The sequence below is a fragment of the Lepidochelys kempii genome, chromosome 5 (genome assembly GCF_965140265.1).
Source record: "Lepidochelys kempii isolate rLepKem1 chromosome 5, rLepKem1.hap2, whole genome shotgun sequence".
Lineage (NCBI taxonomy): Eukaryota > Metazoa > Chordata > Testudines > Cheloniidae > Lepidochelys > Lepidochelys kempii.
The window spans coordinates 120,405,029-120,427,097 of NC_133260.1; the positions used below are offsets into that span (position 1 = coordinate 120,405,029).

The following is a 22,069-nucleotide window of genomic DNA, read 5'->3' on the forward strand; positions in this document are numbered from 1 at the left end:
GTGTGGCACTGAAGAGAACAGAGTGCCGTGATCACGCAGAAATTGGGTGAAGGAAGAGTGTCACGGGCTGCACTCTATGCCCCAAATACAGACTTGCAGGTGGCCCTCTGAACCACTCCCATCTGAAAACCCTGCTGTGCATTCTGCTCCAGCAACCATATTGTAGACACACAATTATCTGCACTTCCAATGTGCATCTTTTTCACACTTATTTTTGACAGTAATTTCTTGTGTCAGCCAACTTATCTATAATGCAAATTTGTAAAATACACGAGACTCGGCTTTTCTGAGACCAGGAAGTAGTGGAAGCAAATGAACATTGTTACAACATGTGTCCTCAACCTGTCTGTCAAATTGAAAAGTGACTGTCTGTTGTATCTGCAAGTTCTCAGCCCCCTTAGCGCCTTGGTTAATGAAGGGGGAAGGGGAGAAATTCTGTGCAGGTGTAGAAACAGCATAATTTTTTTTTTAATCTCCATTTCAGCTGCTTGCTGATCGTCCTCCCTGAAGGAATGATTCACAGAGCAAGCCCGTCCTATTTTTAAGGGCAATGCAGGTCTCACAAGTGACTTGTGGGGGAACATTCCCGTGGGCTGTGGCAGGGCACTATTTTAGTAGCTATAAATAAGCAATAAACTGCAAGCACCAAAGGGCTTCTGTCTACAAGGGATGGAATTTTTAAAAAAAAGTATCTTCCAAGAATCAGGATGTGAGGCATACTGCTCCTCCCGGTGTGTTGCTTGGTTTGCCTTTTATCATATCAAATAGCAGCAGAACAAGAAGTGGATTAGGACCACTTTGAATTAGGAATGAATGAATCTGCTTGGATCATGTCTGAGTGAACCTGAACTTTGCCCATCCTTCAAAATGAAACATTTTCAGCCTGACCGGAAATAGCCTGTTCTCATGAGATTTTCAGCCCAATCCTTAGAGATCAAAGAAATTTAGGTACACAGCTACAGCCTGATACCTATTAATAGTATTAATTATTTGTATTGTCGTAGCACCTATGAACCCAGGACCCCATTGTGCTAGACACAAAGTCCTACTGAAGTCTCCACTGGGTTTTCAGTCTGGCCCCTGGACCTTTCAGTGCTTGTTCCAGCTGAAACACGCCTTTGAGCCTAGTGAGTTCTGCTGATCACTGAGGCCTGGTCTGCACTAGGAAATTAGGTCAATATAACTACGTTGCTCAGGGGTGTGAAAAATCCACACCCCATAGTAACTCCATTGAACCAACCTAACCCCTGGTGTAGACAGCGTGAGGTCGATGGGAGAATTCTTCCGTCGACCCAGATGCAGCATTTTATAAGCGTAGACAAGCCCTGATTAACACAGGCAAGCCCTCCATGTCATGCCACCGTATGAACAATGGTTCTACACCTATAACCACAGCCCCCCAGGCTCTATGGCAACCTTGAAATAATTCTGTGGCAAGGCCCCTGGATTCTGCAGCACTGTGGTCCCATAGACGGGAGATTCTGTCTGATAAGTGAAAAAAATGGAGGCTTTTATTGAGTTAAATACAAATGGAATAACAGAATCGGCACAGTGTTCCTTGTGCTATTTCATGTGATATTAAATTCCATTTACATGACCTTTGCCTATATTTTTAATATTCAGTGTGTTGTACTGAAACCACACAGCTGCACCGTATGTGAAGGGGGAACGCTAGAGGTTTGGCAGATGGGTGGGAGACAGGTAGGGCTTTTGGCACCCGAGAAGATATGGGAGGCAGTTTGGGTTAAGCACGGGTATGTCATTCAGGCATTTTACACATTAATTTGTTTTCAATACTCTCTTCACAGGCAGTGCTCAGCATATACTGTAAAAATAAATTGGCCCAATATAAAAATACAACAGATAGATAGATTAGATAGATTTAGACAGATACTTCTGTAAACAGTTACTTCAACACTGTATTGAGTCCTTAGGCTTTTGTTTTTTTCATGTTGGGAAATTTTTTTTAGAGTGCGAGATATACAGCACAAGGGCAGAATACTTGAACCATCTTCTCTTTATACCTTCTCTGTGTGTCTAAAGAGATACTTATTTTTCCCTAGAGGATTTTGAATCGGTACAGAAAATGATACTCAAAAAATGTAACAACAGCCATACCAAATGCAAGGACGGCTGTTCTGAATGTGTAATTAGCAGATGCACTAGCTAAGTGGCTATATCTATCATACTAGGTTTACTTCTGTAATGCAAAAGGTTCAAATCCTGCAGCTCTATGGATGACTCATCATTTTTAAAGATTAAAATGACCAAGGGTTTTTTTTTAATTTGTTGAATTTACTGGAACATGTGAGTGCACCATTAATTCCAGAAATATAGGACTAAAATGGCTTTACAGACAGGAATGGATTAAACCCAAATGAGGCCTGGATCAACTCAAATAGCCTGACCTAAAAAGTCCTTGCAAAAATAAAAAGCAAGTTCCTGTTGCTCTTTCTGTCTACCTCTCCCTACATTGTGTGGGACCAAGGGAGTCCTTCCTCTCCATCCATGGCCTGGGAAAGAAAAAAAGGCCCAACAGCCCCTACAACCCTGTGATCCTGATTCTTTGGTCCACGCGGCATGGGACCTGGGGTGAGGGAAGGAAAGGAGGTATATTCATCACCACAGTGCCCCCTGATACTCAGGGCAGATGGAACTAGTTTGGTTTCTGGTGTAAATTAAAGTAGCCTTTGGGCTACCCAAATGTATTCTGGCTTGCTGCAATTTCTGGGACCATTAGATCAGCTGGGAATTGTTGAAATGTAGCATACTCTGACACACACAGGCTGACCATGCCACTCTGTACCGCCGGAGATCTTCTGTGCTGCGCTGTATTGGCAGCTTTAAGGTTTCTTTGTTACATCAGGGCAAAGCAAAACAATCTCATCAGAGGCCACAGTCTGTCCCTGGGTCTTTTGGGCTGAGAACCAATGATGAAAAGTCTCTGAGACATACAGAGATCAGACAGAGCAGGGAGCATGGCTCTGAGTGGCAGCAGATCCTGTGGTCTACTGAAAGCAGAAGATGGCAACAATTTAGGAGCAGGAGGTTCTGTCACAATATGTGGCCCAGATGATGTGATAAGCTGGCCCTGGCCTGAATCCACCAAAGTAACTGTACTGCTCCACTTTGGTGTTGCCACATCGGCTATTATTTACAGCAGATGTCATGTATTCTATGAATACCAACTATCAGCATCTCGTTTGATAAGATAACCAGAACATGAGGTGGAAAGTCTTTAGAGGGATTTATTTTTCATAAAAATATTTTTGCTGGCCAACTTCAATGCATGCTTTTCATAGAAAGGGCTACATTTATGCTTGGTGGATCCCCATTGATTTCTGGACCCACCCTATTAGCTGAATCAGCAATTTAGGACTGATTCCTGGAAAAGTATCACTGCAAATATTAACAGTGCAGTCACTGAGAATATAGCACACACAGTCTGCAAATACTTCTGTTGCATTTGTCACATCCAGGACTGCACAACAAATAAAGGAAGAGGCAGGTGAATATTGCATTTTTTAACAATTTCTTTGGCCTATGCAAGCGCCACGTTTATCCAATTATCAGAAAAGGGTTAAGGATTGTGTTCTTGACACAACCGAGGGCCATGCCCTGCCCTCAATCTGCACTGATATAAATGAGAAAGCCATGCACGCAAGGACGCAATGCCTGTGTATGCATGTAGAGCCCCTCAATGTTCTGGGCTGTTTGAAACTGAGATTCTCCTTTGGGACCATCTCTACTATCCCTGGAATGAAACCATAAAAATAAGCTCCAGTGTGCCATGACGTCTCTAAAGAGAGACACCATCACATTCCAGCCCCCTTGCAGCGTGATTTTATTACTACTGGCCATGCTCAAATTGTAAAAATAGTTTCTGCCCTTCTACTTACTATTTCAGTTTATTTAGCATTGTCACTTCCAACACTCTCCTAATAAATGTTTGTCACTTGTGTTCCTTCCCCCCCCCCCCCCGGAGAAGATCAATTCCTGTATCTCCTTTGTTCAAACTCATCCCTACAGCTTTTGCTGCATTTAGATGTTTTCCTTCAAGTTGGGTGGCAGGGGAGAAGGGGAGGTTGAATTCTGCAAGCCCTACTTTAGTGAACTGATTTGCGTGCCTGTACTGAGTATTCCAGCTGGAGCCTTTGGATCTGAATGTGATCATTCATTGTATTAGCATGATTCACGATTCAAATCCTGTGTGTTCTCGTGGATGTACCATGCAGTTCCATGGGAATTCCATCATTGCTTATCATTAGTCAATCTCCAACTATTATGAAAGCTACTGAATTGTGTTATGATGAACCAGATGTATGGCTGTACACTAATATTGATGATACAACATCCACAGGAATATCAGAGCCAGTAGAATAACATTTGTGGAATTACTTATTTGTCCAATTTCATGGTATTTTTCAAACAAATTATTCAGTTAACATTCTTCCCTTATTCACCCAGTTCTATAAACTAGGATGAATTTCAAATTTTGTGAAATTCTTCAAATAAAATCAGCACAATTAATTTCATCTGAAGTCAGTGAGCCAAATTCTGCTTTCAGTTGCATAAATGTAAATCTGGAAATCTCCATTTATTTAAATGTAACTAGTTTATGTTAGTGTAAATGACTGCAGAATCTGGCCCAATGAAATAAATTATAATCAGTGCCTAAATCAGGGTTTTCAAGCTATGTACAAGAAATGTAACATGTTATTTTGTATTATACATGCATTAGTTTATTCTGCTACCGAAAGCAATGCATTCATTATCTATCAAAATATATTTATACTGTAGTCGGAGAAGTAGCAATAGCTATTGTTAAGGTTCCATAAGCATTTCCATTCTAAAGCTCTGTATTTAGTGGTTCAATAACTTTAGGAAAGTTTGATCCTTGGGGACTTGGATTCAGAAGGCAGGTGGATTATTCTTCAAAAGTTTGAGTGAGAACTGTTCAGCCAGTTTTGAAAATAAGAAGAATAAATTAAAAAAACAGACTTCTTATCTCATAAAAAGAATCTTCTTCAAACATTTTTTGAATATGTCTAGTGCTGAAATGTCCGGGGGAAGAAAGCTGAAATTTTACAGCAAGCTAGTCCTTAGAAAGGAAAAATACCTTTATGTGTTCTGGTGAAAACTAGTTTGACTTGCCTTTGATTTTGGGGTGGGGAGTTCTTGCAAGCACAGTGCAAATGATCTGGGTTTTTTAGTCATTTTTATAAAAAGTATGGGTGAAATGCTGGCCACAATGAAATTAATGGAAAAACTCCTATTGACTTGAAGAGGGAGGTATTTCACCTGCAAAATAAAAGTGGGTTGTACTGAAGATGCACAGGCTATGCAGTAAGGCACAGATAGAATGAGAAAGGGTTCCAGAGGAACTCTACCTCATTTAGGCCCTTATCCTACTCTACAGCTGGCTGACTTTTTTCGCTGAAATGTTTTTGATGAAAATAGGCCAAAAAATTAACAATGCGGGGGACGAGGGGTGGCAAAATCATTATTTTGGGGGAGGGAGGCTGACAAAAAATTAGAAACCAACATTTTGGGTGGGGGGGAGGGTTAGGTTCTGGTTTGTGTCAAGAAACAGAAAAAACTTCCATAGGTTATTTCTAGAAATAATAGTTTTATTTTACATTTCTTGAAAAAAATATTTGGTATTTTTTGACCAACTCTATCCATTGTCATTCATTCCAGTGGGGGCAGAATCAGGCTCTTAATTCACATCGGCTCATGCCCCCGAACATGGAAGTGCAAAGAACATAGTGTTTTCCGTTTTAATTTAATTCTTTAACCATCCAGCACTAAAAGTTTTCTGCAGCTTTGAGAACCTGATGTTCCTTGGTGCTGATTCAGCGGGGTACTTAAGGATGTGCCTAGCTTTAAGCAATAAATACTCCCATTGAATTCAATGGGCATTAGATTAATCCCTCAAGCAGTTAGAAATTTATATGTTGCGAACTGTGCCTGAAACTAATTCCAGGCCCAATACTGAACCCATAAAATTAGAAGCTCAAGAGGAGCCTCTTTTCAAAATCAGGACCTGCATGATCTATATTTAGCATGGTATTAAACATATTTGTATTACTTTTGGAATGTGCATTTGTTCTGGGATTAAATGTTGATAGTATTCCAATCATTCTCGGTAACTACATTTTAATATTAATGAATAATATACAGTCCAGTAATTTCAGTGAATGGTTGTATCAAGATATCAGCTAAGAAAAACTATTTTATTTCTGTTAAGGAAAGGTAATCTAGAAAAAGTATTTCCATTAGTTTTCTTACATAAGCTCCAATGGACTGTAATGAATTCACTCCAATGACCTAGTTGAGGACTGATTGCCTGCACCATGCCATTTTAGATTATTATTCACCTGAAGCTATTTTAAAATTGTGACATCTGGGGAAAATACTAAAAATAGTGACAACTAGTGTGTGGGCCAGGCCATAAATCAGTCTACTGAATGCTTAAGGAGGTGTGGTCTGTGCACACGCAACTCTTGTTAATGTTTGCTGGAGTTACACCCAAACACTGGAATGAGAAACAGATTCTTATGCACTGCAGGATTTTTATTTTCAGATTTTGGTAGCTGAAAAGTAAAACAAAACTAAGGCCTGAAATAGGGTTGCCAGGTGTCCTGTTTTCTACCAGAATGACCAGTCGAAAAGGGACCCTGGCGGCCGGTGCTGATTGGATTGGTAAAAGTCTGGTCGGCAGCGCAGTGGGACTAAGGCAGGCTCCCTGCCTACCTTGGCTCCACGCGGCTCCCAAAGCAGCAGCATGTCCCCCCTCCGGCACCTACGCATGGGGCAGTCATGGGGCTACGCACGCTGCCCCCGCCCCAAGCGCCAGCTCTGCAGCTCCCATTGGGTGGGAACCATGGTCAATGGGAGCTTTAGGGGCGGCGCCTGTGGACAGGTCAGCGCACAGAGCCACCTGGAACGTGCCTCCACCTAGGAACCAGAGTGGGGACATGCCACTGCTTCCGGGAATTGCTTGAGGTAAGCGCCACCTGGAGCCTGCACACATGACCCCCTCCAGTGCTCCAACCTCCTGCCCCAGCCCTGTTTCCTTTCCTGCCCTCCAAACCCCTCGGCCCTAGCCTGGAGCCACCTCCTGCATCCAAAACCCCTCATCCCTAACCCCATCCCAGAGCCTGCACACGCAGCCAGAGCCCTCACACCCCCCTGTGCCCCAAACCCCTCCCCCAGCCCTGATCCCCCTCCCGCATCTTGAACCCCTCAGTCCCAGCTCAGAGCACCCTCCTGCACCCCAAGCCCCTCATCCCCAGCTCCACCCCAGAGCCCACACCCCCAGCCGGAGCCTGCACTCCCTCCAGCACTCCAGCCCCCTGTCCCAGCCCTGTTCCCCCTCCTGCCCTCCGAATCCCTCGGTCCCAGCCTGGAGCCCCCTCCTGCACCCTAAATCCCTCATCCTCAGCCCCACACCAGCAGGACCCCTCACCCCCACACACACCCCAACCCCCTGCCCCAGACCGGTGAAAATGAGTGAGTGAGGGTGGGGAGAAAGAGTGATGGGGGGTGGAGTGGGCATGGTCTTGGAGAAGTGGCAGGGCAGGACCTCAGAGGAGGGGCAGGGCAGGGGCGGGGCGTGGTGTTCAGTTTTGTCGGAGTAGGAAGTTGGCAACCCTACCCTGAAATGAGGTATATTATATGGGTACCTGGTCAGAAGAACCAAAGCAAGAGTAATAAACAGCATTACTTTGTTAGTATAACATACATTAATGGAATATGAAGGAATAGTTTGTGCACGAGCACTGAGCTTTCATTAATTAATTAACCACTATTTTTTCTTGTTTTAGAGATTGGATGCATGCAGAGTTCTTTGCAATGTGATTTTGCTGATTAATTCTCCACTGGTTGAATTAACAGGCACAAAACAAAATATAATCCAAGCACCCCAAATTTTGGTGCAGTCCCAACACAGATTTAGACTCCGCAGCTGGCTCCTACGGTCCTGGTGCTTTAAAACTTAAAACAGGTTGGTCCTGCCCTGTAGGGGAAGTTCCACTGAATGGCACTGTGTTCCTGGAATCAATCAATTCTTCACAGGCCCTCATGGACTTTATCTCTACAATGGGCCCAAACCAATCAGCCCCAAACACTGGAGAAATTTAGACCAAGATCCAAATGTGTTGGGTGGCCACATGGCTGTCATGGTTTCAGACCAAAACGCCAGATATGAACCCTGCGGCAGTCTGGATCTCTAGTTATAAGAAAACATTCTTATCTCTGATTCAGTGTACTGCAAGATCTTTTGATATACAAACAACTTGTCCGGTGAAATCTTAATTGCAAATGTGCTTGCTAAGCAAACAACAAACCTACGTTAACTTGTAATTCCGTTACAATGGGCCACATCCTGCTCCCAATGAGGTCAGTGGGAGTTTGGGAGTAGGATTGCACCCTATATATGGGAAAATGTCATCATAAGGCTAAATATAGCCTCCCCTGATGAAAACCATGATATAGCCTGCACCGATCAAAACCACGCAGCCCCAAAACTAGAGTTACTGGAAAAATGGACAGCCACTTTGCAGCATGGGGGTTCCATTCAGAATGGGAAATGCAAATTGGCTCAACCATTGGATTAATCCTTCCTCCACCACTGACTACCATAAAGCACTGCTTGACCTAACTTTCGTTATAGTATCCAAGAAATCAGAATGTTGTTAGCTTTTTCAATCTCTCTACTGCAGTCTGTTGCTTTCAGCACACTGAAATCGGTGATAATTTATACCAGAGGGAAAACACCCTGTATACGAGTAACTAAACACCAAAACAAACAACATCAATCGGTGTCCAATTGAGCAGGAGGAAAATGTACAAAGAACTGTTCCTTGAAGAGAACTGTTCTGTATTCCTGAAGACTCAACCAATTCAAATAAAAAACAGGAGAAAAGGATGGAAATGGCAGTAATAATAATCATGCTGCAATCCTTCATAGTAAGCTCAGAAGCAGTGCTGCAACATTTTCAACTGAAGACAGCCCTGAGTGAGCACTTTCCAGCAGCCTGCTTTTCAGTATCAATCTGGAGCGCCAACATTCCCCACCCTGGCCAAGCTAGAAAGATATAGGGTAGAATCGCAGTGAGGCTTTACAAACCAATATATGGGAATGGCTAGACAAAGAAAAGGGAGATACATCAATTACTTATTTCTCTGTAAGGCAAATCCAGTAGTCTTTACATAGCCAAAATTCCCACTGAAGTCAAAGGGTCTGCAGGAGCTGGCCCTCATAAATCATCACTTTCACCATCAGCAAGCAACAGGAAAACATACTTGCTGATTTGCGGTTTCCTTTGCTTTTCCTTCACTCCTGGACACGGAGCCAATGCTCTCAACCTGAGTTTTTCTTTGCTTGCCCTTCTCTAGCCTTTTGCACCCGCTTTAACATACGCTTTTGAATAACAAAATGTAGGTCCCATTTATTTCACTGGAAATTGGATCGTGTTATGACTGAAAGATCTTTAAATGCTGATAGTCTGGGTATGAGGGTCACTCACCTTCCACCTCCATTGTGACAGGTTTCGAATAGGCTGTGCCCAGACTGTTCTTTGCTACACAGCGATAATGTCCTTCATCTTCTCTTTGAACATTATGGATCCTTAAACTCCCTGATTCCAGAACAGCAATCCGAGCATTTTCCTGCCAGAGATGGGAAGGTGGGAGTTGGGAAATAGAAAAATGAATAGACTTTAACGTGTTGTGTCAAACAATTAGAAACTTTCATTTACAAATATGGACTTTCCTACAGGAATTGTTAAGTGAATTCCAAAATACCTTTTAACAGTGCTAGAAGTAAATGTTCACCTTTGAACAAGACTTATGAATTAAGGAATTTATAGCTAGAGCCTCCAGTCCAATAAGTTCGGTTCGTACTGTTCAAGCCATTCACTCACCCAATATTTTACAAATAAGGGAATAATAACTTCAAAAGGCTTGTGAATGAATATCTGCAAAGCAGATGAGTACATTTTATTCACAATTAGACTCAAAAACTCTTTTTGGGTTATATTAGTTCAGATCTACTATTAATTGAAAAATGAGATAGAGAAATTCCAAAAAAAAAAATTCTATACCGGTAGAATTACCCCTAAACAAAAATCTTGTTTTGACATTTTCAACATGACATCTGTGTCTCTTTAAATGCTTCTCTGGCAGAATTTACAAATACTTGGACTGATTATGTCATCATATTTTTAGCATGCAAGTGATATTTTAATTTCATTCTCTACTCACCTTTAGAACAGTTTCTCCCTTGATCCAAGAGACAGAAGGTTTGGGATTCCCCATTGTAGTGCAAGGAAGAACAGCCTTTAAGCCTTCTATTATTTTTACATTTACAGGAGGACGAGTTATTTTAGGTTCTAAAACAAAAAGGCCAAAATTAAATCTGAACAGCGGACAAGAGACACAGTTCAGATACACTCAATACTATTCTTTATCATCAAAAATCCCCTGTCTGCATCTCTGTACAAATAGCCTTTATTGCTGTCACCAAGGCCCAGCCCTCAAAGGTATTTAGGTACTTAAAGTCTTGGAAGATCTGGGCCTAAATGACAGAAGAACCAAGAGAGTTCTTGATAGGCATGTAATTCCACTGAAAGAAATAATTATAAACTATATCTACACCCTAAAATGTTAAATCCAGGTAAACGACACCAAATCAGATACCCTAGTATAAATTATTCAAATTATTGAAATTTGACACTGATCTGAATTCGTCAGATCTTGGGCAGAGATCCAGATAACAATCTCTCCGATGCTCAAGAATATTTGTCTTCAGGGTTTTTGCTTTGTCCACTGTAAAGAGAGCATTTACTGTGAAAGTTTGGGTCTGGATTCAGACTTCCTCAGTGTGTCCAAATGCAGAGTTTTAGACCAGGTCCATCTGTAACCCAAGAAGAAGGGTGTGTGACAGGAGTATTAACATTTGGATAATCTGAGCAGGCCTGTCGATGAGGGGGCAAAGAGGGCAACTGCCCAGGGGCCCAGGAAATTTAAAAGGGCCTTGGGGCCCCCGGCTGTCACCGCTGGCAACGCAATGGAGCTAAGGCAGGCTTTCTGCCTGCCCTCACTCCACGCTGCTCCCAGAAGCAGCAGAACAGCCATACAGCCCCTGGACGGGGCAGGGGGTCTCTGTTGCGCTGCCCCCCCACCCCGAGCGCTGACTCCACAACTCCCATGGGCCGGAGACGTTGCCAGAGGGGTCTGCCAGATACTTTTGGGAGCCGCCTGAGGTAAGCGCCAACCCCCTAACCCCCTCCCGCACCCAAATTCCCTCCCAGAGCCTGCACCCCACACCCCCTCCCTCACCCCAACCCCTTGCCCCAGCCTGGTGAAAGAGTGAGGGTGGGGGAAGAGCGAGCAAGAGAGGGAGGGGAGATGGAATGAGCAGATGGCATGGCCTCAGTGAAGGGGCAGGACAGGGGGCAGGGCAAGGGTCTTTGGGTTTTTGCAATTAGTTGGCAACCCAACCAGGCCGGCATGTGGAAGCTTTGGCCATGCCAGAAGAGCATGCCCATCAGCACAGCCGGCAGCTCACTGGGCACCAGCCAGCAAGGCACAGAACCACCCAAATGTCAGGCTGACCGCGTCTGCGTGGATGTGGCTTGTGCGTGCGTGGGGGCCCACTGACTGTTCTGCGCTGGAGCCCAGAATTGCTGTCGGCAGGCCTGATAAAACCCAGAGCAACTGAAATATTAACTTGGGTACATTTAGTTTTGTGTTCCCGGAAGGTAAACGCGACCTTGGAAACTTTAAGTTTTGAAAAAAAATCTTAGTGTCAGTTTTTCTAAAACATTTGAAGTTTTGTCTTCCATGTTCTCTGGGAGGATTTTTATTTAATTCTAAATAGTAATAAAATGGTTTCAAAGATATTTATTTTCTCATAATGGCTATAATCCAGTGCCTATGGACATCAAAAACTCTCCCATTGATGTCAGTAGGCACTGGATTAGACCAATCGTTAGCAAACCTGGAGCCCAATTTTGCAACCGTCCCATGCCTAAAACTCCTGTTAATGTTAATGTGTTGTCTGCATGCAGAGAGTCTTCAGGATCTGGCCCATTAACTCACAGATGCCCATTCATACTCGTATATGTAATAGCAGTTACAAATCTAGCTTCTGATTTTGCAAACACATGTAAATCACTGTAGGCACCTGATTATTCCCACTGAGTTCAACAGGGCTATTCAAGCGTATAAGTATCCGCAGGAACCAGGCCCTAGCTATGAAGAAGGGACAACTACATGTATAGAGCAATGCTCAAGACTTTTTGAGATTGTGGATAAAAAAGTCTGTGCTCACGTAGTACGATGCGGGCTTATTTGTACTTTGCTCTGAAATAAATCTGGTTACTAAAATACAAGGGAAGATTATGTTTAAAGGAGCAGCACTTGAAGGATTGATGCACAACATTGCTAAGAGGGGCTACTTTATTGCTTTACCAAGGGTTTTTTAATCCCTCACATAAAGGCGGATTCTGGTCCTCATACTCATGTGGAGTAGTATGTCACTACACAAATAGCCACTTTGATTGCAACATGGGCATAGTGCTACTCAAGGTGAACAAGTGTGGGAGAATCGGCCATACTGAATAAATCAGGGCCAGATCCTCAAGGTTATTTAGTTAACTTCCCTTGATTTCAATGGAATTTCGGAGTTTAAGTCCCTGTGAGGATCTGGGCCATGCTATCTGATATGCTGTACTCAAATAGCATATAGTACTCAAACAGAACATACTTGGGAGTGCCATATAATTATCTTGTGGAACTCAGGGCTGAAGGATATTCAGCACCAGGTATACCAATGGCATCAATAAGTAAAGCTCATGCTAACATTAAATAATAAGACAAATGAGACGTAGTAACTTCAGAAAGGAAGATGTGCTTATGGACCAAAGTGTGGCTGGCTGCCCCTGCGTAGATGCACTTGTGGAGGACAGCAAAGAAGGGAGTACTTTGTCTTCCCTCCAAGCATGCTGACATAGGAGGCAGCCAAACTATATCCCCAGCGTGCCCTTGAGCGCTGGTCTGTTTGGCTAGTAAAGGCTCGTCATCTTAAAGGGCTCTGAGGCCCGATGGCACACAGAGGCAGCGACAGGGAGAATGCATGCTGTGCCTTTCACCGTAAGTACCACTGCTCAGTGGGCTCCTTCCCAGTTCTCCCTCTCTGTGTACAGCTGCGCTTGGGCAAAATGCTTTAGGGGACTGCCACTTTGGCATCACTCCCTCCCAGTCTTCCCAGAGCGTGCTTCTCACCGCAAGAGCCAAAATGCAGCCCTGCATGAATAAGAATAGCATCATAGTTACAATAGTTAGACACATTGTCTGTTGCGAAAGCTAGCAATCCTTGTGCTTCAGGGCACAAACTGATCTCCAGATGGGGTCAGGGAGACATTTTCACAGCAATGCAGAGTTAGGTTTATTATGAAGGTTTTATGCCTTCCTCTTCTAAAGTATCCGGTAGCAGACTCTTAGTGGATGGACTCTTCGCCTATTAGGTGTGAGAGTGTGTATGATCCTATAGATAAAGCAAGAACAGGAAATTGAAGAATATGGCTGTATGCTGTGTAGTCTCTCCTGAGGCTTCTCCAGAGGTTGTCATGTCTGGGTCTCATTCTCACATTTACGTGATTATTTTTAATAGCAGTGGGTAGGTTTCCTACGAGGTGATTAACCAGTTGGGTTTTCACCTCTAGGTGCCTGGTTTGCATCTAATCAACATATTTTTTTCAAAAATAAAAGATAGTGGCTTTGACTGAAACTCCTTTGGGCAATATTCTATACATATTTCAAGGCCTCCATTGCTTGTTTGGTACTGTTTGGCTGCATTCTGCTTAGAAAAGTCACAAAATTCATCTAACTTGGGGACTGGAGTAGTTCCTGGTGGTGGAGATGACTAACTGTGGAAAGACTCTACGATCCCACATTGCCTCATGCATACAGTCTCTTCCTTCCAATCTCTTTTCTCCTGTACGCTGCCGGTTTCCCACCCCCAACTCTCAAATAGACTCTTCCTCTCAGTCCCTCTCTACTTCCCCTTTACACTAGCTAAAGATTCGGTCCATGACTATTTTTTAATCTGCTATTATCCCTTCAGACTAGAACTAGGCACAGTCTTTCCATGAGTACAATATATTTCAGGTAATAAGCTGCTTCAGATTTTTTGTCAGTGGGATGTAGCTAAATGTGAATTCACACGCCAGTATGACGGGAAATGATAAACAAGGTCCAGCCTTCTGATTCACACAAAGGTTGCTGAAACGGGGGCAGCTGTTTGGATTTCTTTGAAGTCAGTTTTAAAAAAAACCTAACCTGCCACCGTGGGGGCTGGGGAATGGTGGGTTACGCCATTCAGTGTGGAATAGGGCACTCCTGTCCCCCTCCGTAGTGGGTGGGAGGACGCTCATCACATTGCTGTTGTGCTGTGGAGATGCGCCACAGTGGTAGGGGCATCATTCCGTCCATTGGGGGTGGATCTTAAGACGAGTCCTCAGCAATTTCCTAGATGAGCTCCACAGTGAAAATGTCAGCCAAGGAGGAATAGCCTTTTTGATCTGTAAAGCATTATAACAGTCTTCCATGGTTGTCAGTCAGGAAAGATAAACCTACCCTACTTTACGGTTTTGAGAGTCACAGGAACATACCATAGAAATTTCATTTGGTGCCTGAAGCTTGGGCAGCTAATTTTTCCTCTCTCTCATTTTCCGTCCAGGTATTGTAAGGGTTTCCATTATTGTCTGTCAAGAAATAGCTGGGGAACTCATTAGGGATTGGATGGTCAGAACAAAGAACATGGTCAACACATATGCATAAGCAAAGACCCAAACATGGTCACTTGTATGCAAGAAACACTGACTACATTTGCCAGATGTAGAAACCCCATGCAAAGCCAGAGGTGTGCATACAGATATGCAAAAATCGAAAGTGCATCATGTGAAACTGTAAATTGTCCGTATTGTGCAAAGAAAGCTTCTTTTTTTTCTTCTCCAAATGTAAGCGGGGGAATAGTCCCACTACTGTGGGGAACTTTCCTGGCTTCTGTACTACCCCAGTGAAGTGGGCTAGTGAAAGGATCTGAGTCCTCACTCCCACTTCCTTTACCCTGTTGCCTCCCTGCCCTTGAGGGCTCCCCTTCCACTCTCCTGTCTGGCAGAGTCCTCGTAACCCCAACAAGGCTGGGCCCAGGATTCCGGGGGGGGCTCGACCCCCAACCTTGCTGTGGTCACCTAGGACAGGGGCTAGGGTGTCCCCACTCCGGGGTACTCTCTCTGCACTGGGCACTTCTCTGACCCACTGATCATTACATACAATTTAAAGCAAATGCAAGTTATTTAATCAACAATTAATTTTAAAAAGAATAAGGAAAAATGGGAAAGGTTAAAGGAAACATATCAACCCGCTCTGTGGCAGGGAACATCACAAACAGTGTCCCTGGAACGTCAGGGCAGTTCACAGTCTGTTCCTTGTAAGTCCCAGGCCTTCTTCTCAGGCCCTGGCTGTGCTGCAGGGATGCTGTGGGTTGGACACTTGCTCTGGTGGTGGCCACACGCTCCCAGACTCTAAGTGGCAGGACCCTTCTTCCCAGTGTTGCCCCCGCCCTGTCGGGGTTACGATCCAAGCCTGGCCTGCAGAGCCTCTTAGCTGAGGCATCTCCCTGTGCTGGGCCCACTGCCCAGGGTCCCCCTCGCTCTCTCCAGCTGCTCATCGCATCCAGCTCCGGACTGCTCCAGCCCCAGCTCCACCACTCGGTCTCTGCACAGCTGCTGTTGCTCTGCCTCCAGCTCCCTGGGCTGCTTCTCTGGCCCCTCTGCCTCTGGTTGCTGCAGCTCTGCTCCCAGGACAGGTCTGCTCTGCAGGCTGCTTCTGTGACTCTGCTCCCAGCACTGACCTGCTTCTCGGGCTGCTTTTCTGGCCCCTCTGGCTCTGGTTGCTGCAGCTCTGCTCCCAGGGCAAGTCTGCTCTCTCTGGGCTGTGCCTCTGGCTTTGGGGCTGCAGCTCTGCTCCCAGCACTGGGTCTGCTCTCTCTGGGCTGCTTTTCTGGTCCCTCTGGATCTGGCACAGCTCTGCTCCCCAGCTTAGCTTGGGCCCCTGCTTTCTCCTTAGCTCGGCCCCACGTTGTCTGACCCAGGCAATTCCAGCTCACACGGAGGACGGGGCCTCCTGACTCTCTGATTAGCCTGCCCACCCTGTCATTCAGGCTGACCTGGAGCACTGGCCTCTCCCCATTGTTCCTGGGGACTATCAGTCTCAGGGTCCTGATTCCCCATAGACCCTTCCCCTTTTAGTACTGGGAGCTAGCCAACCAAAACACCCCCACTGAATGTTAGTAAGGGGGCAACAGTCCTCTTACACAAATAGCAGCAGAATGGAGTCCTAAGTGTCTGCTAGATTAATTCAAAAGGAGAGATCAGCTTTTATCATCTACTCAGTTTAATTGTGTGGAAAGGGCTCCTCCCACTTACTCATTTTCACCTGTAAAGCCCCACAGCTTCTTGCAGGCATTCCAACTCCATTGTCAGCTGAGCAGCAATATACTCCATCATCGCTGTCCTCTACGCTGAGAATGGTCAGAAGCTGCCCATTTTCTCGTATGCTGTATCGTGTATCAAACAGCCTGCAGGATACAGTGACATGCTGGTAAGAGCAGAAGATGTACAGTATAAATCTGAACTCATTCCGAGTCATCAAACCCACTTCAAGTTTAGCTTTGTCTCGTGGTTCCTAAAATGGTGAAACTTCTAAATGTAATGATACCAATTTAGTAGCAGTTCTGAACACTCTTTTATCTAATCTGTGGTATTTCTATAATATCAGTCACTGTGAAATATAGGTGTTGAGTATCTAGGACTATTATCCTGAAGTGGATAGACAAGCACAGAACCTTGCATCCACTTGAATCTCCAGTAGTCTTCACCAAACTAAGTCATAGTTTGAGTGTAGCTGAGGGGCATTTGACTTCGATGAGGATTTGTCTGTATAAGAGCTATGCCTGGTTGAAAATATTTAATCACAGCTTTTGGACAAACAGTGTCTTTTCAACTAAATGGAAATTTTTGTGAAAAGATGTTTGTTTTGTCAAAATTGTTCAGGTTTTGAGTAAGAAAAAGCCAAGCAATTTTAAGTTTCTGGCATCCAAAACAGTTTTTATTTTGTTTTAAACCAGAAAAAAAAATTTTTGGTAATTTTTCATGAGAATAAAAATTTGCCATCCATCTCTAATAAGGACTACAAGATCTGAATGTGGTTATAACTTAAATGACAACTGGATCTGGCCCATTGGTCTTAGCGAAGGAAAGGAAATTCCTAAGGCCACCACAAGGCTGTGAAGATTTCCATGTTTTGGAAGGAGAAGTGGTCTGCTAGACTAACTATTGTGTAGCAATACAAAATTCCTAGGGGAGAGGAAGGGGCTGTTTTGTGGTTTTCCTTGCAAAACTGCAAAATATAACAAACTTTGCAGTCATTTTAATGGTGCAAGATTTCTCCGGATTGCATCAAATATCCTATAGCCATAAGTTTATGAGTTTTACATCTTTCTGTGACCTTTTACAACTGCGTTCCTGAAAACAGCCCTTTGCTTCTGTCAAATGTCACTGAAAGAGGGGTTCTTCTGCCAAGCAGGCTTAAACCCCCAAAGCCTTATTTGCCCTGTTTTCGTTTAATGTTTAAAACATTTTGCATCATAAGTCTAAATTCACCATTTAAGATTTTATAGGCTCAGCTTTCCAAAAGTGAAGTTAGATACCTCTAAACCCACCTTTAAGCATAAGGAGCTATCTCTGCTCTCAGTTGCACCTGTGTAAATCCAGACTAACTCTGTTGAAGTGAATGAAGCCCAGGAGTGAACTTTGGACCCCACTGAAGGCAATGGGAGTTTTACTATAGATTTCAAAGGGATCAAGATTGGATCCTCAGTTTGTAGCTCTGTAAGAGCCTGATCTTATTGATATCAGTGTAAGCTTTGCCATTTATTTCAATAGGCTCAGGATCAGAATCTAAATGAGAGCAAAATATAAAAGAAAATTACCAGTAGCATACAGGAGACACAATTGGGATGGTTGTCACTGCATATATAATTAATTATAACTAGGGCTGTCAAGCTATCAAAAATTAATTGTGATTAATTGCACAATTAATCTTACTGTTAATAATATAATACCATTTATTTAACTATTTTTGGACTTTTTCTACATTTTCAAATATATTGATTTCAATTACAACAGAATACAAGGTGTACTGTGCTCACTTTATATTTATTTTTATTACAAATATTTGCACTGTAAAAAACAAAAGAAATGTATATTTCAATTAACCTAATACAAGTACTGTAGTGCAATCTATTTATAATGAAAGTTGAACTTACAAATGTAGAATTATGTACAAAAAAAACTGCATTCAAAATAAAACAATATAAAACTAGAACCTACAAGTCCACTCAGTCCTACTTCAGCCAATTGCTCAGACAAACAAGTCTGGTTACAATTTGCAGGAGATAATGCTGCCCACATCTTGTTTACAATGTCACCTTAAAGTGATAACAGGTGTTCACATGGCACTGTTGTAGCTGGCATCGCAAGATATTTACGTGCCAGATGCACTAAAGATTCATATGTCCCTTCATGCTTCAACCACCGTTCCAGAATATATGCATCCATGCTGATGACGGGTTCTGCTTGATAACGATCCAAAGCAGAGCGGACCGATGCATGTTTATTTTCATCATCTGAGTCAGGTGCCACCAGCAGAAGGTTGATTTTCTTTGGTTCGGGTTCTGTAGTTTCTGTTCTTTTAAGACTTCTGAAAGCATTCTCCACACCTCATCCCTCTCACATTTTGGAAGGCACTTCAGATTCTTAAACCTTGGTTCGAGTGCTGTAGCTATCTATAGAAATCTCACAGTGATACCTTCTTTGCATTTTGTCAAATCTGCTGTGAAAGTGATCTTAAAATGAACATGTGCTGGGTCATCATCTGAGACTGGTATAACATGAAATATATGGCAGAATGCAGGTGAAACAGAACAGGAGACATACAGTTCTTCCCCAAGGAGATCAGTCGCAAATTTCGTTAATACATTATTTTTTTACCGAGCATCATCAGCATGGAAGCATGTCCTCTGGAATGGTGGCCGAAGCATGAAGAGACAAATGAATGTTTTGCATATCTGGCACATAAATACCTTGTAACGCCGGCTACAAAAGTGTCATGCGAAGTCCTGTTCTCACTGTCAGGTGACATTGTAAATAAGAAGCAGTCAGCAGTATCTCCCCTAAATGTAAACAAACTTATTTGTCTTAGCAATTGGCTGAACAAGAAGTGGGACTGAGACTCTAAAGTTTTACATTGTTTTGTTTTTGAGTGCAGTTATGTGACAAAAAAAATCTACATTTGTAAGTTACACTTTCATGATAGAGAGATTGCACTACAGTACTTAGATGAATTGAAAAATACAATTTCTTTTGTTTATCATTTCACAGTGCAAATATTTGTAATAAAAAAATAATATAAAGTGAGCACTGTACACTTTGATTTCTATTACAACACAGAATACCATATAATTGAAAATGTAGAAAAATATCCAAAAATATTTAATAAATTTCAGTTGGTATTCTATTGTTTAACAGTGCGATTAATTGTGATTAGTTTTTTTAATCGCAGTTAATTTTTTTAGTTAATCGTGAGTTAATTGTGATTAATCAGCACTAAATGTAATATATAATACAATATAATTATATGAATACATAATATATGAATAATTTATTTTTGATAATTTTCCCTTTTTACTGCATCCCTTATGGCTGTCACAGAACAATGGTACATCACAGATTTTTGTACTTATTTTTATTAATCACTCACACAGTGCCATTAGTTCACATGATGCAGTACAGCCAGAGAGCTGTGTTGAGCAAGTAATCAAACCCTTATCGCGAGGGCTTAAAATCAGTGGGCACAAGCTGCCCCTGTATGGGACAGTAAAGTACAAAGCAGAAAAATAACAGAGTCTGATGCAGTCAATACAGATTTCTGCATTGTAGAATAGGTGTGTGATTTAGTGCATATGTTTTGGAGACTGTGCCAGCCATAGCAGAAGATGTTATGAGACTAAAGCAGTATTTTTCAAGGATAGCAATTTAATCAAACTAAGCTTTGCAGTGTGATCTGTATGCTGGCCAGATACATGTCGTGAGTAGCTACACTTCAGTGGGTTTACTGAGAATTAGACATGTTACCAGAACTGCCCTGGCAGCATTATAAAACTATCTTGGCTGTCTGAGTACCAGGAAAGCTTCCACACTACTGCTTTGGTTGGACAATGAAGCAGGAGGTGAGCAAATGGAAAGATTTTATGCTCAGCTGTTCTGTGTAACCACAATTTAAATAAACCCATCTAGCACACACTGACATGTCATAACTGCCAATAAATAGTTTCAGGATGTTGGTTAGTTGCCTTTCCTAGTTCTCCCTAGGAAAATGTAGGAGTTTACAAAGTAGGGTGAAAGATACAAACCCTAAATAGTGCTCAGGAAGGACGGTTTTATGGCTAAAGCACAGGAATAAGAGTCAGGAGATCTGGTTCTGTATGCCTGTTACTGACTTCCTATGTGACTTTACGCAAGTCACATAGGCTTAAATCCTCAGAGATATTTAGGCACCTAACTCCCATTTGAAATCAATTGAAATGACCTAGATACCTTTGAGGATGTGGGCGTTAGGCCCTAATTTTCAAGGACATGATTTTCAGAGGTACTGAGTAGCCACAACGCCACTGGGTTCTCAACAGTACCTCTGATAATCAGGCCCCATTTGTTGCAGAGTGGGCCTCCAATAATTAAGGCAATGTCTTTCAAAAACGTAACCTTACCTGCTCAGTGCTTCACTTTCCTTAAGCATAGAAAGGAAATAATGACCCTTCCTTACCTCACGGGATTGTTGTGAGACTGAATTCGGTGCTGTTTGTAAAGCCCATCCTGATTCTTGGAGTGAAAGTGCTATAGAAGCACGGGGCATAGCTCTCCGCTGGCTGGCACCTTGTATCATCATTTACACATGTGCAAGGGGAGTGGGAAAATACTACAAAATCAGAATGGGAGCATTCTACACTCACCCAGGTGTAAACAACCACACAGGGTGCAAAGCAGTGGATTCCTGTTGTTCCGGATTCTAACCTATGACCCTAGTCTATCGAGTTTTCTGTTGGAAATGCTACCGCAAGTAATGTCTGCATAGTTGAAGTTTATACTGCAGGTCCTAAAGCAAACATGTGTGGCTTTACACTGTGCTTTACGAATGTATTAGCTACCTTGAGTTAGTTGGCCAGCAGCTAACTAAAGGTAGAAAACTCTACTATATATGTCAATATTCGGTGACCCTAGAAAACAAGGAATACATAAGGAGCTGCATGCAATCTAATCTCATCAGTCCTTATTCTGGCACTGTTCCCATTGCATTCAATTGTTTACATATTGTTTTGTTTTGAAGTTATCTGTCTGTCCAGTGTCCTTGAGCCTTGGCAAGGGAAGAAGCTTTCAAAAATAAAATAATTAATATGTATTGTGTGTAACAATTAGCGTCTGTGACGTTTTACTTTTTTACAAATCCATTGATTTGGTTCTTTTCCATTTAGCAAATATTTCTCCCTCCCTGAGTTTGGAGTGTAGTTAGTTGAAATAGTTTCAGTTTATATAATGCCCTGTCTTCATGCCAAAACTTTGTATCCACCAGCACCGACCCTGAATGTCAGGACTGCTCTGGAGAAAGCTATTTTGTTTCTGCTGCAGAAACACCAGGAGAAGAACAAAGCAACTGATGTGCTTGGTCGCACAAAAATAGGCTTTTAGAGGATTTTTTGGCAGTTGTGTAAAACAGGCATGCTCTGTCTAATTTAGTATCAAAGTGATACACCTTTTGGGAAGGTGATTTGAGTTATTGGAGAAGGAGATAGTGTGCCACTTAGTGTCTACTTTTCTGTATACTCTCAGAGAAGGTGTGTGGACCTGTAAGGATTGGGGGTTGGGGATGATGTGACCCCAGT

The 22,069-nt window shown here is 42.9% G+C and overlaps 1 protein-coding gene across 4 annotated transcripts in view; it reads right to left on the reverse strand.

Moving 5' to 3' along the window:
- Nucleotides 1–22,069, reverse strand: part of MUSK (muscle associated receptor tyrosine kinase) — an 86,081-nt gene that overhangs the window by 56,136 nt on the left and 7,876 nt on the right. For 3 of the 4 annotated variants that reach the window (XM_073346293.1, XM_073346292.1, XM_073346291.1), the window contains exons 3-5: nucleotides 16,500–16,651; nucleotides 10,270–10,397; nucleotides 9,534–9,675 (exon numbers count right to left, since the gene is read on the reverse strand). In XM_073346293.1, coding sequence (XP_073202394.1) covers nucleotides 9,534–9,675; nucleotides 10,270–10,397; nucleotides 16,500–16,651 — 422 coding nt within the window. Of the gene's footprint in view, nucleotides 1–9,529; nucleotides 9,676–10,269; nucleotides 10,398–16,499; nucleotides 16,652–22,069 lie in introns of all 4 variants that reach the window. The other variant, XM_073346294.1, reaches the window with a different exon arrangement.